This window comes from Pagrus pagrus, assembly GCF_965226575.1.
Source record: "Pagrus pagrus genome assembly, chromosome: 2".
Taxonomy (NCBI): Eukaryota; Metazoa; Chordata; class Actinopteri; order Spariformes; family Sparidae; genus Pagrus; species Pagrus pagrus.
In genome coordinates, this window is record NC_140186.1 from 20,802,831 (window position 1) to 20,818,534 (window position 15,704).

General features: G+C 39.1%; 1 protein-coding gene across 5 annotated transcripts in view; it reads left to right on the forward strand.

The window, feature by feature from the left end:
• The first annotated feature begins 3,345 nt into the window (after positions 1-3,345).
• myh10 (myosin, heavy chain 10, non-muscle) overlaps positions 3,346-15,704 on the forward strand; it is a 56,255-nt gene continuing 43,896 nt past the window's right edge. For 4 of the 5 annotated variants that reach the window (XM_084340252.1, XM_084340255.1, XM_084340254.1 and 1 more), the window contains exons 1-3: positions 3,346-3,480; positions 6,190-6,571; positions 14,365-14,521. In XM_084340252.1, the coding sequence (XP_084196378.1) occupies positions 6,227-6,571; positions 14,365-14,521 (502 nt within the window). In that variant the 5' untranslated portion in view covers positions 3,346-3,480; positions 6,190-6,226. The remainder of the gene's footprint in view (positions 3,481-6,189; positions 6,572-14,364; positions 14,522-15,704) is intronic. The other variant, XM_084340253.1, reaches the window with a different exon arrangement.

A 15,704-nucleotide genomic window follows, 5' to 3' on the forward strand; every position in this document is an offset into this window, starting at 1 on the left:
TTTCAGAGAACATGAGGTAATTTTGTGTTTGCCAATTTATTTGTCTCGTAAGGTCATGTAAGGTAAAATGATATGATGATTTACTTAAAAAAGGTGGCTTAAACTAAGATGTGCTATTTGCCACTTTCAGTTACCAGCTGAAAAGGTAACTTGAAAGGGAAATCATACAAACCTACGTGTATTTATATGGTAATAATGTGTACTCATGGAATGAAATATAGTAAAAAGACAATCACAATCACAATACATTATGATTTTAAAGTTGCATTAATGGGCGGTGATCATCAGTCATCAGATAACACAGTTAAAGAGAAATATAACCAAGTGTACAGGCAAACAAAGGACAGGCAGACACATAAAGACGATAATAGCAATACTACTACTACTACTACTACTACTACTACTAAAAATAATCATAATCATTCTCATAAAAGGTGCAGTATGTAAGAATTGGCCAACTGTCAAATTCATACTCAACAAATAGGGGGCAGCATATCACTAAAGTAACCGTTAACTGTAGCTGTAACCATTAACTTTAGACTGGGACGGGCTAGGGCTAGCTGGTTAGCATGCTGAGTTCAGCAGATATCTCAGGAACACAATACATAGACCTCATAATGTCAAAACTGCTATTTATTCACATTCTGTTGACAATTTTAGTTAACTTTTTAATGTTTTTAACGTAAATTCTTGCATATAGCCCCTTTAGGTTTACATCTGTGACATTTCACATGGAGTATTTAGCCTAGTGTCAGGCTAGCTCAGCTAACTAGCTTGTGTTTGCTGCTAACTTTTAATTTTCTGTTTTGTATTTTATCTCAGTATAAAAGACTTACCTGAATGACTGAAAATCTTCGTAGACAATGACTGATTTGATTTCCCACAGACTTTGAATAAATCATGTCAAACACCAAACCTCATCTGGGCTCCTTAAGCACAATTTATCAAAGGTAGGCCTAACCTTCCCAGGAGTCCTCACCATGACAACTGCATCACTTCAGTGTGAAAAGCTATTCTCTGGCTCCATCTTGTGGCCACTTAGAGTTAGCACAGAGCCACCATTTAACCCTGCTAAAAATGACTAATCCACCTAAAAAGCACAGATAAATGCACAGAGCTGCAGGAGAAAGGGAGACTGTGTGTCATTGTCACATCAAATGATTTGTTGTAGAAATACAATGGCATTTAGAAGAGGAATTATGTATCCAAAATATCAATAACATCCTGCTAGTTTATTGTTAAATCAAGCATTGGTGAGTTTATTATAGAGCTGACTTTAAAAAGAAAAGAAATTCAATAACATACAGTGAGAAATCAATCACATAAGAAGAGAGAGACCAATCAAATGGAAAACAAGCTGCTGTGAGTAAGACGCTAATTGTCAAAAAATAATTGAGAAAATGCAGGTGTAATTAGCTACATTAATGATGACTGCAATCTCTTTGGGCTTCCCAGTTTCAGAGCATCTGGTTAAGCTTAATCTAATTGTAATTAGGTACACCTGTGTTTTCCCTGCTATGACAAGACAAAATGCCTATCTCAAAAAGGTCAATGGGTTATTTACTAAAAATGCATATATAGGCAACCCGCCTACTGTTGATTTTAATTAAAATCCACTTTACAGAGGTTCTGGGAGTAAATCTCTAACCATCAGCAAAACATTTCATCAGCTAGATGTGTGTGTATTTATTTATTTATTTATTTTAAAACAAGCATAGAGGATGTTTCTGCCATCAAGGGCTGTCTAGCAGAAAGCTCTACACGCTAACTTTTCCACCTTTCTTCCAGAAAGTCAGATGGTGTAATATGACGTAGCATACAAAGAGTGCCAATAACTTCATAGGGAGCAGGTCATGGTGGCTAAATGTACAACACAGCTCAGTCACCCAGAAGACTGGAGGTTAAGTCCTGTGTTGTTATAGTGTTGACTTATTCATGTGCGCAGGAACTGACTACTTAGCCTGAGCAGGGGGGCCTGCCCAAAGTCAGCTGATTGACTCTTGGACCTTCAAGGGATAACAGATGCAATAAGGACAAGAAAAAGGAAATAATACAAATAAAGACATGACATTATATATGAGGAAATAAATCAATGAATTAAATATTCATTTCTTTAAAATAAAATAAACATATACAGAAATATGAGAACAATTATATATGAAAATAAATGAAAATGCTTATTTTATTTATTTCTGTTGATATTTAAACAATTTTTATTTACTTGTTTTTTCTGTTGTCAATTTATCTTCATATTTCAATGTTTTCTACTTCTTCTTCTTCTTCTTCTTCTTCTTCTTCTTCTTCTTCTTTTATCACACTCCTGTGACTCCAGTGGAGATCAGTCGGTAAACGATAACAAAAACAATTGGATATCATTTCACATCGAGGTTCTGGGAATTATTAATTATTTTGATTTTAGAGTATGAAGCCTTCCTCTGTGGAATCATTTTTCATTTAGGTTTTTCTGACATCTACTAAGTGATTTCTTGCTCTTTTACAGTGCTGCATTATCAATTTATGCTACATGGAGGCACGTGGTCAGCATTAGTAATGCATGTCTTTATCCAGCAGGGGGCACTATTTCAACACAATAAAATATGTTTCCAGTCTGCATTAGCAAACAGGTAATAGATCATTTATTTAACTGTTTGCATGATGTATGTTGCTTGCTTTACAAATAGGTTTTTTGTTTTGTTTTTTGTTTTAAATACAAAGCAATATATTATATATCATTATTTGAAATAAGAAAAAATAGATAAGAAATACAAATTAGATAAGTGGTGAGATAAGCTAAGATAAGGTATCAGTGATTCACAGGGGGAAAAATAAAAGGCTATAAATATTTTTCAAATTAAATAAAAATACAAAGAGTTTAAAAACAATGACTTCACTGCAAACCAACGTTCAATTAAAGATATTTTCTTCCATCAAACAGCAGGGTGGACAGAAAGTAGAAAGAACTGCAATAAAATGAAATAAGGTAAATGTGAAGACTGAATACTTCTAGGATTCAGTGATTAATTAAATGACATGTGTCCATATGAAAGTGAACAATCTGTTTCCATCAAACAAACGATGACTGTAATATGAGTGTAATATGAGTGACAAACTGAGTGTCCTACAAGCCGCAGCAGCATCCACCGGTCTGCAGGTGTTGATATGTTGGGCGTCAGTCGTCAACTATCAAAGTTTGGGGATGGAAATTATTCTGGACCAATCGCGGTTAAGCTTCTCACTTTGAGAGCCAATCACATTCCAGGTTTGTGAAATGGGCGTCGCCCAAAAAAAGAGTGCGGCGGTGCGGTGCAGCCTCCCCGACCGGCGAGAGTTCGGTTGAGAGGGTGCTGGATGGTGGGGGAGTACCACTGATGAGAGAGCGGGCGAAAGAAGGGACTGTTTTAGCACGGATTGGAGGATTATTTAATTCATCTACTGGACACTAATAAACACCCGGACGGGGTTTCTCATCTTCTGTGTGTGGTAAGTTCAACAGAGAAGCCCGGGCCGGTCATTTCATTGAGATGCAAGTGGTTAGCAACAGTCACCGTTAACGTTAGCTAGCGGATTATTGTGCCGTGACTTTTCAATGATGGAGGACCATCAGCTCTGCTAGTGTTAGCCGGCGCCGCAGAGCCAACGTGCTCTTTGTATTAGTCTAATATCATCTTAAATGAATGTTTTGTTACACGTATCTGTTGTAGAAGTTTCATCTTGAGGAGATATCGTGATTCGGTGTGGTCATTGTCCGCCTGCTTTTATCCCCACCCAGACGTCTTTGAGCCACCCACACCCATGATGGGATTTCGCCTGAGGAGACTGCTCAGTCCATCCCTAAAACTCTCCTTTGTATAGAAAATTACACTATTTTAGTCCACCTTATATCCGCTTACAGTAACACAAGCGCTAACGTTAATTTATTCCCGCACTTGTGTTTAATTGGTCTACCGGAGGTGTCGGGTCCTTGCAGGCATCTTTCCGGGCGGGTGGGATATGAAGCACAGCACGCCAACTTTGAGCTAACGTTAGCAAGCTAACCTAGCCGATGCAGCTGTTTGGCCCAGCCGGGGAATATCACTCCATTGTCACAAGTAACTGCAATATCTTGACCCTCCTCTGTTGAAATGACCCGCCGGAGGTACACTGTGCTACATATCCCCGTGGTGTGGCGCTGAAGGCGGGATGAAAGTTGCTGTTTTCCCAGCTTAAAGTCAGGGGATGCAGTGACACGGCAGCCAGCAGCCACACTGATCCCCCCATCCCTTGACCTGACCCAGATTCGTTTCTAACCAGCGCCTGATTTAAGCATGGGACTTGATTGTAGGTTAAATATCTCTGAGCATTCACCAGCTGATCTTGTCTCAGATTAATAAGAAGCAGGCTGGAGTGGTGCTTTTGTGTCATGACTTGTCCGTGCATCAGCTGCTGAGGGCATCAAGTACCGAGTTTTACAAAGTGGCTGTCCTGTCACTGTGTGGAAGTGTATGCTTTCTATAAATGATGGTGTGATGGTCTATTGAATAATAAAGCAAGCATAAAACCACTCACCTCTCATTTTGTATTACGTGTTGGACTGCAACTAACTATTACTTCATCATTTGTTCTGTAAAATGTATGACAATGATGAAAAATGCCCCTTTTTTCCTTCATATAATCAAATCAAATAAGACAAAGAAAAACAGCAAGTCCTTTCAAATGAGATATTGTGTCTTGCATTTTTGTTTGAAAAATGAGCTTAACAATTAAAAGATCATTAAAATAGTAGTGGATACATTTTCTGTCAGTTGACATATCCATTCCAAGATTTTTCCCCCTGAAGTAAATACACATTATAACTAAATTCCTGCCTTATTTTTTATTACACAACATAACCAGGGTTTCCCTTGACTGTTGAGGATGCTCAAATGGTGAAGTAACTGTTCATGTGGGTTGCACAGGGATGGAGGTGTAAAGGCTTGAAGCTCACAGTTTGTGTGGGCCAAACAACTCCTTCTGGGAAAAAATGCAGAGCTAAAGCAAAGAAAATACAGCAAATTAATCATACAAAAATACATTTATCTCATTTGGTCAGAAAGAAAATATCTGTGTAACAGGTGCTCCCTCTCATGCTCATTCTGTCACTGTGCATAATAGATGGTGATTCAGAAGGATCTGCTATTAATGCTGATTGAGACACAAGTCTTGTGTTTTATGCTCAGTCACCGTTTACATTTCCTGTATACACACACATATACATGGACAGGGTTCTCAGATGACCCACATTATTCCACTTGTAGTACTGTAACTACTTTAATAGAAGGTTAGCCATCACAAATTGCTGAGTGATGACAGGCAAACAGAAACCACCATGGATGACTGTGGGGAGCTTTGACACCTGTCAGTTAATCAGAGATGCCCTGAAATACACTTGTTATTATTAAACCTTAATTTCTCCTCAATGAAACAACAATAATGCTCCTTAAGGCAATCAGGTGACAGAAATGATTGTAGTAGCAAGTGAAAGAACCAGAGGAAATATGAGGATTTTGCTTGTTTTATGAAGGATTCCAGTTAAACACAGTCTGAGGTATTTTTTAGAGTCAGCATTTAGCAGTCTCTAGAGAAGCTACATTATTCTGAAAGCACTTTACCATCAGCTTCAACATTCAGCTGTATTGATTGTAGCTTGGCTGAATCGATGTCTTACCTGAAATGGTCAAAATACTAGTCATGGTGCTACCACACAACAGTTAGATCTAGTCTGTGTATATAAATAATCAGAGATTATCTCTTAAAGATTGTTGGTTACAATTTGGCTATTGTGCTCAATTTTCAAATAAAGCAACAGGACCTGCTATAAGCCAATATTGGATTTTTTTATATGATTGCATCAGGTTTGACATTCCTGTGTGGATATGTTACCCATTAACAAATTCACAATTGTTTTCACTGAAAATGTATTCTGTTGTGATAAGAATTGATATTGTTGATATAAAAGTACAGTTCTTTGATAGAGGATTCTTTCAGTTTTCCCACTCAAATAGATAGATATAATAGTCAGATAAACCACTTTGGATCCAGATGCAGGTACAACCTCCTATACTGCCGTTTGGCATCTCCAGATTGTATACAGATTGTTCAGATCTGTCCGGTTCAATTGTAGCATTTTTTTTGTTTTTTAGATAATCATCATACTTTCTCTCCTCCCTACAGGTGACCTTGTGTGTTCTGCTTCTGGTTTCCAGCAGCAATGTCGCAGAGGAGCGGGCAGGAGGACCCGGAGCGGTACCTCTTTGTGGACCGCGCCGTGGTCTACAACCCGGCCGCGCAGGCCGACTGGACTGCCAAGAGGCTAGTATGGATCCCGTCAGAGCGCCATGGCTTCGAGGCTGCCGGTGTTCGCGAGGAGCGAGGTGATGAGGTGGTGGTGGAGCTGGCAGAGAATGGGAAGAAGGCGGTAGTCAACAAGGATGACATCCAAAAGATGAACCCGCCAAAGTTCAGTAAAGTAGAGGATATGGCTGAATTGACCTGCCTGAATGAAGCATCTGTGCTTCATAACCTCAAAGACCGTTACTACTCTGGCCTCATATATGTAAGTATTACATATGTAGTGTACAACTTCTAATCATTATCTTTCACTTTTGAAAAAACAAATTAGGGTCTGTTTCATCATAGTGATTTATCACTTTGTAAGCACAAGAGGAGATTTATTAACCCCTTAACAAATACTAACTTGGTGATAAATTTCTTCTTTGTCTGGCTTGACTTACATGAAGTGATGCATTGGGAAGCAGAGTCGGTGGATATTGAGTTATAATGTAGTGCATATTACTACATTACTGAATTACCCCCATATTCCTTCACTCATATGGTCTAAAACTGGAAGCAAGTAATGTGCAGTGTCTTAAAACAGTGGTGACATGACAAACATCAACGTAAAATGTACGTAAATTGCTCATCAAAACATCTTCATATCTTGTCCATAGAATTTCATACTTGAGTCTCTGAATTCAAGAGACTAAGAAACACATTTCCTTCAATGAACAAGCCATCATGTCCTACATAAGCTGCCGATTTCCCCTGTGATTATGACCCACTTAGTGACATGCATTCCTGGAATAGCCCAGACTGAGAGCTTGTGGGCCACCTGAGACTCCAGGGAGGAGGCAGGGGCTGAGGGCTTCACACTCAGAGGCCTGGTCACAAAGACAGAAATGAGCTTGGCTAAACTCGATTTTGCTTTGGGCAGATTGTGAAAAGGATGGTTTGTTTCCTTATTCAGTCATTTTGCTCCTTTACGCATTTGTTAAATGATTAGGATATAGAGTGGAACATCTCTCCACTCATTAAGAGGTTCTTATAAAGTAATATCAGGAGATTGTCTGAAATAATTTACATCTTACATGTACATACATTTCTTTCCTTTTAGGTCAGAGGATTATATTAGGTTTTAAGGGAAATGAGCTGCTGTTAAAAGTATTTTGTGGTTTTCTGCCTTGGCCATTGAGATGGAGTTTAAGAAGCTTTATGGATGAAGTCATGACGTTTGAAAGGTTTTTGAAGACATGATGTATTCTCTGTGTTGATGAGGCATGATTACATCACTGTCATCATTCAGTAGATGGTCCACCAAACCATCAGCATAATGGCATTATGTCTCTCAGTGGAATAATTATGGAAAGAATCCACTCACCGGTATCCTTACTCTGTCAGGATTCAAAGCACCTGTGATATTCAGTTTATTACAATAGATGTTTGGCATTAGTGATGGTACTTTGGTATTTTACCCACTTTGCTTGACCCCCATTATATATTCTGTTTTCCTACATTTCTTTGGTACTTTTTTGATAATCATTATTATGTCGTATGGATATGTTGAGGGCTGCAACCAATAATTTACATAAATATTGATACATATGACTATTACAGTATGTTCTCGATTTATCAGTTACTTGTTCAGTCTATAAACTGTCACAAAATTGTTAAAAACTGATCAAAGCCTAAGGTGATATCTTCAACTTGCTGGTCTGATCTGCTTTCTAAAACTCAAATTCAATTTAATGTCATCAAAGATGTGGATAACCAGCAAATGCTCACATATAAGAAGCTGGAACCAATGAATTTAGCAAAAAATTACCAGACAATTGATTGATTATCATCATTGTTGCAGATGAGCCTGATTTTTTTTTAATTATGTACTGAATTGAACCATACTGCACACTGTTTACTGTCTACTCACAGTTGCTGCACAGTGCACACTGTTAAGTGAATCCAACTTTTGAGTTTGTTATCAGTAGTAAACATTTATCTTATTGTTCATCATTGGTGTGATTTTATACACTGATTATTACTAGGAAGCAGAAGATTCAAACAGTCAGGGACATCCAGTTCAGAGAGGTCCAATGCAGACAGATCCAGCTCAGAGAGACCCTGCCAAAGGAGATCCAGACAACAGGGTAGTTGTTCCTCAGATCCAGGATGAGACAACAGGTGTGTTTTTTGTACACTGAGGTATAATAAGATTAAGATAAAGATATACGTAATAGTAAGAAAAAACACAGGATTTCCTTTTCTGAAATATCTATTTGAAGGTAAGCAGTGCCACTTTTGCAGAATTGGCTTCTTCTGATTTATAATAGAAAGTTAATGTCAACATGAAACAAAGAATTGTATGGGATTGTATCGTATCGTACCCGAACCAGATTGAATCGAAACGTACCGAATTGGAATCATATTGAATCGTTCCATAATAAAATGAGTCTTCCCTGAATTGATCATAGCCCATGTATCTAGATACATATCGAATCGTCTTATAAGGGAGAGATGCACACCTCTAATAGATAAATGTACTTATAAAGAACCTCACAATGCAAAATTTTAATACAGAAGAATGGACCAGAATGGCAACAGAATCACAACCTAAACTGAATAATCTCCTTTGATGTTTTATATGTTTTTCCTGGTGTTTTTCAGTATTGTGGCTGGATATTACATTTAACCACTGTATAATTAATGTGATGTATTTTAGGTTGTGACCAGGCTAGTTGTAGCTGTGAGAGCTCTGCCATGTGGTCAGTGTCTACTGATGGCTCCCTGCCAAGACACTGCTTGGTCTGTTTGTATCTCCTGAGGGCAGAAGCTGTTTGCCACCATATTAGAGCAATACTGACCTTACTCTAACCATGACCTTACAAGACTTTTTAAGGGAACATTTGTACAATAAATAATTGAGGCAATCTCTTTCTAGAGCTAAAGTTGATAGTCAGTTCCAGATTCTTATCCTGAATGTGCTGCAGCAAAATGCTCCATTTTTCCTACACAAACTACAGCAGTGCAGTCATGAAGCTCAAATAAGAAGAACATCTTTGTATTTTTCAGTATTTTCAGAGGGCTTTTACTGTAGAAAGAAGTGACCCAAGCCCCATCCCTGAGCTCAGGGAGGCCTCTGCTGAGTCACACTGTAACCAAACTGCCTTAACAGAGTTCTTTGTGCTCACTGATAAGCAACATCTGTCTGCTAAAATAACTGACATTTTCTTCAGTTTTGCTGTAAGAAAACTGATGTCGGATTAACAACCAATCCATCTCAGCATTTGAGTGTTTTTGCTGTATCTGCAGGGCCAGACATGCCTTTCATTCATTCATTCATTACCATCTTTTCAATTCCTCCTCAGAGCCGATGTCCCCAAGTATGAAGCTCATAAACAACTCTTAATAACGCTTACAAATTCAGTTGATCATTTTCTTTAGCATTTCCAACTCGGAAACTACTTTTGAAGATTGCTTGACCTTTTAATTCAGGCAAGCATAGCATAGTGCTGCCATAACCTCTCTGATGACTTCCATCCACAGCTCACTCACAGCAGGAGCTGGATGTAAAGGTGATAATCATGCTATTAACTTGTTGACATGGCTCCAGACCACAGTCCCACAGTGAAGATATGGGAAACTTCTTTTACCCAAAACATGTTATATATGTGTCATGCCCAGCTTTCCTCTTAGCATGGTTGACCAAATACGGTTCAACCCAGTGGCTCAGGAGAAAGGAGGACTGGATTAATAATGATGTGACTCTAATGTATTATTGAATGCAGGCCACTGTACGCTCATCTTTTGTTGTGCTGGTGATGCAGAGTCATCATCCTGAACAGGATGTTTGGCAGCTCCAGGCTGAGAGCTTTATGTGGATACATGTGTGCCTTGTGTGTGGCACAAGTCTTACGGGAGCATGGATCTCTTTGTGTCAAGGTTTTTTTTTCCAGCTGTAAACAATCTTCCTCTTGAAAGTCTTTTATCAAGAAAATAAACATCAGGCCTGTTCAAGATTTTTTTTTTTCTTCTACATGCTGATCATGTTATAAGCCTTTATCTTCACATGGTTGCTTCACTAGTCTACATTCACATCTTGACAGTGATGCTGCACAGCCACAGCATTAGAAATCATAACTAATGGTAATTACAACATTTCATCCAGCCCTTGGCTTGATGGTGATGCTTGCAGAGTTTTCTCTAGTCTGCGTAGAGGTGAATACTTAAAACCCCAACTCAGTGACTCATGCATACCAGTTTCTTTCCAACATCACACTCCCCTGTTAACACATTATGAGAATAACTTTGCTTAATGGAGGCACCACAAGATGTCTCCAAATGTAATTCCTCATAGGTTATTTTCATTTAGTGTTTTTTTGCTTGCTTCTGCTTCTTCTTCTTCTTCTTCTTCTTCTTCTTCTTCTTCCTTGTTACACTTAGCAGAGTAGTTCCTCTCAGCTGTTAGAGCTGTTTGAATTTAGGTTAGCTCCCTGTCGTAAGCAGTGAAAAGCATGCAGTGGTGACAGGTTTTAATCAAGTGCCATTGAGTGAGATTAAGAGCACCTCAAGATTTAGAGCAAATACATAGCCATGAGAATCTTCACAGTCTGGGCACTTTTGAAAATAATTAAAATGGGTTATGTGAGGCAATGCATTTCTTAATTTCCCTTGAAGTTGTAAAATATATATACTTTCTAGGTTTTAAAAGGCATGGTAAAGCCTAGTTAGCCCAGTTATGTCAGAATGGAGGGCACTGATTCATGCCATAGCAGAGACCCCAGAAAATTTCCCCTTTTCCCATTGAGAGAAGCTGAGGCCCTGTTGCTAAGCACTGCTTGGTTCACAGACATTTATTTGGACATTTCCGGAGGACTGGGAACCCTTTCAACTGTGTCAGAGTTCTCCTCTGTTCACTATAGTTTCTCTGGGTTTTGGGCTCAGGGGTGTACTGACCATCTCAAATCCACTTCTCCCCCAAAATAACCCCCTTTATGTACTCAAAGATTCATATGTAGTCCAGCTATCAGTAGATATTGTTGATTGTAGTGGTAATGTTCCAGTGAGTAGACATTCCTTTGTGCAAACTCTGCATTTTGAGAAAGGAATGAACCATCACATGCTGGCTGGTTGGTGTCTTGTTACGCCTGGTTGTGTAGTTGTCCAACCCCTTACCCTCAGAGCCCGATTAATCCCCCAAATATCTCCTGGGGTCCACCATCAGGGACAGCCAGCTGAGTCAACCCTCTCCCCTGTGCCTGCGGCCCATGCTGGGGCAGGAGCACTGATCTGTCTGCCTGGCACTGAGCCCATCGTAGGGATTATTATGCCTGGGAAGGGGTTATTATTGGCAATGTTTCTATATTCATGCAGCTGCATGGAGTTCAGTTTTTTACAGGCAGTTACAGTTAGCCAGGTGTGAGTATTGGCTTCAGTAATTAGTAATGTAGGACAATGTTACTGCTGGTGATTCCTGAGTGGTAACGACAAAGAGCTGTGTCTAAAATCTGTGCACATGGGAAGAGGTGGGGAGATGGTTTTGATGGCCATCTGGTGACATTACATCCCGCTGCAGCACCACATGACCACCACCACCATCCTTCGAGTGTGCTACTAGTATATATGAATTTCTGAGAGGGTTTTTAGCAACTTTGGACTACTTGACTAGCAGCAGAGTGAAGGTTTGGGCAAAATGGAATAAATTAATATTGTCATAATCATGTTAATTTTCGGCTATTTTTACAACAGTTGTCGAAATAGAGCTGCAATGATTAGTTTATGAATGTCAATCAAATAAATTATGTTCAGAGGTGGGAGAAGTACACACACTCTTTACTCTAGTAGAAGTACAGATACTTAAAGAAAGACTCTGGTAAAAGTAGAAGTACTGATTCAACTTCTTTACTCAAGTAAAAGTAAGAAAGTACAGGCTCTGAAATATACTCAAAGTGTAAAAGTAAAAACCTCCCTCTGATGGGAATATCTACCGGCCATTTCTGTGCAAAGCTAACTGAACCTTACGTCATCCATGTTGCTGCCTTTGTCACTACACGTCTTTTCTCCCCATTTAAGTCTCCGTCTCTGTCTGTTTCCATCTTATTGCGTCTCCTACGTCGCTTCATCTTGCTATGTCTGCAGTGCGTGATATGCACTGATAGGTTGAAATCAGTCTTGTGATGTTGGGAAGGCGGCATGCCACGACGCAAAATAAAAATAATTAATAATTGCCTTTTTAGATGCATTAAAACAAAAGAAATGAGCCTCTCTTTGAAAATCTAAGGAGTAGAAAGTACAGCTATTATATTAAAATGTAGGGAGTAAAAGTAAAAATTTGCCAGAAATATAAATACTCAAGTAAAGTACAGATACCTGAAAAAGTATTTGTCAAGCAAAAATGTCAAAAATGTGCTGCTTTTTGTAGTCATTTATAATAGTAAATAAAGAGTCTTTGGATTTTGGACAGAAGAAGCAAACTTGATAAATAATGATGTGACAAACAATGACGTGTTTGTGTGTTTTACAAGACCACATTCCTACAATTCCAAAAACCCAAAGTGATAGAATTTAATTATCCAGCCCTGGTTGTGTGTTTTCAGTGCAGTAAGACTGAAATGTGAGTTTGGGCTATCAGATGACAGATATGTGTTTTGTATGTGTGAATGTGTTTTGTGAGCTGCCAGCCAGGTGACGGTTGAGATGTGTTTGTCAGAGGTCTTTCACACACATGCACCCACTCTGCTCCCACAGCATGCTTTGAACGTGTCACCATTTTTCCAGTTCAGCGACTGGGTTAGCAGGCCCTGGGCCCCTTGCAGCCCACTGGCCGCCACAAACAACATAATTAAAAGAATGTGTGGCCTCGCACAGACATCAGAAAGCTGAGAAAAGAGGAAGGGATGCAACAACTAAAAGAGGATGGTCAGGATGAGATACGAGACTAAAGAGCAGCAAGAACTGGTCAGCAGAGGGAAGAGACCAAGACTGTGAACACCCTCTTTGACTGATGACTGGATAGATTGCAGCAATTAATCCACCTAAGAAGTTTATTTGCATGATGTATCAGGGCTTTTGATCCCAGTCATTGATGGTATGATTCAAAAAGCCTTAATCCACCGGCGTCTGATGTATACTCCATGCAGTGTTCCAGCAGAGGCAGTAGACATGTCAGGGATTAACCCTGTCCTGGCCTGTCTGACTACATGTCTGTCTGCATTATACAGCTGAGGGAACGATGTAATGTTTTGGATTAATATCACCACCCCTTGGCTCTGACTCTGGAGTCAGTCAAACACTGTCTGGGTAAAAGTGGCAGCAGTTTAATGCACGGAAAAAGGAGATGGAAAATGGCCACATATGAGGAGGATTAGTGAGTGGAGCCAGACTCTTAAATACTGTAGGATACTTTTCAGTGTGCCAGCCACCTGCAGGCGTGCAGTTTCTGTGAATTCATAATCTGCAAAACACAATGGGCCTCATGCAAGAACCACCCGTACAAACAGATTTGTTCATAAGTGGCACAAGTGATTCAAGAGAATTTGCAACATTCATAAATATTATAGTATTTTCTCTTTGGTATGTCCAAAATTCATGAGTGATCCTGACCTGTCAAATGAACAGTGTAGACTCCCAGCTTTTATCTGGAGGGACAAAGATATACATTTGACCTGAAATAATAAGGCTTTAATGAAATTGGAGTTTACACATGATACAAAAATAAATTATTACTGTAACTAAACTATATCAAACTAGATTACCTCAAACAAAGTTAATGCTACAAGTGTTTTGTTTTTTTTGTTAGATTTTAGATCAATTTTAGATCAATGTATTTCTGCACAGCAAGTTCAGTAGTTGTAGAATGTGTTGCACTTCACCTTAAACTTGACTTGCCATAGGCTATGTAATACACCCATCTAAAATCTCAGTGACTGTCATGTCATCTTGATCGCCTCTACTTTGCTTTAGAAAAACGTTTTAGCATACTGTATTTCTGAATTGCCTCAGATAACAGTCCTGTATTATAAAATATTAACTGTTGTTTGATGAATAAACAGTGAACCATGTTTTCCTTTCTTTTTATAGACATACTCCGGTCTCTTCTGTGTTGTCATAAATCCCTACAAAAACCTGCCCATATACTCAGACAACATCATTGAGATGTACAGGGGCAAGAAGAGGCACGAAATGCCGCCTCACATCTACGCCATCTCAGAGTCTGCATACAGATGCATGCTACAAGGTAAGACAAGTGTTACTGCTTCTCATCTACCTCACTGCACCTCACATACAAGGTATTTTTACATACAGAAATGACCACATTCACTGAAATGATGGCTTGTTATTAGTGTTCAGAAATCTAATCATCTCTCTAGTCTCTAATCATTAATGATGTTTCTTGCCTAAAATACATTTGTGCCAATATGTTGTCATTTGATCTGTATATACCATGTTAACCTGTACATTTTTATCCTGGGTCCCATCTTCTCTGATGTAATTTGTCATTGCTGTCTCATCTTCAAGAAGACCAATAATCTAACGGCTCCATCACGTGGCACTTTTTTTAATAAAAATTGGGATTTTTCCAGTAATTTGAGGAATGCACAGAACAAGGCCAAAATATGTAGAGGAAAGCTAGACATGTGACTACGACGATGCTAAAGTATTTTGGATGACAACACCATGAAAATATTGATTCGACTCAGGCCTTCATACAGTCAGAACATTGACTTTCTTATTTTCAAGCATCTGTCTCTATTCATCCACGCAAATATCACTAGTGTCTTAGCTCTGATCATTTTTATGCACATCTTTCCCTGTCATTTATTGAGGTTACATACTTTCGTGTTAAAATGACCGTAATGTAATTCATTAACATAAAATCTTGTAAGTGAAGGCGGACCACTCAGAATGATGTCTTCAAAGATTCTTGCATGGTCGATGGCAAGTGTCCAGGCTCTATGAGCAGTGACTGACTGGGTTCAGACCAGCGAGAACAGAGAGGGTGACCCCATTGTGCTCGACAATAGGTCCTTTGTGTTACTGCGAGGGCCGAACCAGTGGGGGTGGTAACAAACTGGACAGTCCAGTCAGTCCTTTTAGGCTTTGCTTTCCCCATGTTGGTACACAGAAGGAAGTTTGGGTTGCATCAACATGCGTTTGATGATACCTCTGCCTTCTTTACACCAGAACTTCTTTCTTGAATGACAGTTGCAAGACTTTTTTATTTTTACTACATAAATGTTCAGATTATTTATAGATATCAACACCTTCTAAACTTTAGTGTGAAGATGCTTGTTTTGATGATGATTTAATGGTATTATCTCGTAACCGCTGAGGATGTTCAACACAGATACATGGTTTCAGTAGTAGCCTTGTGGCTGTTGTGGAACTCTGCCAGCTCGTCGTTTGTTGTTGTCACCTCC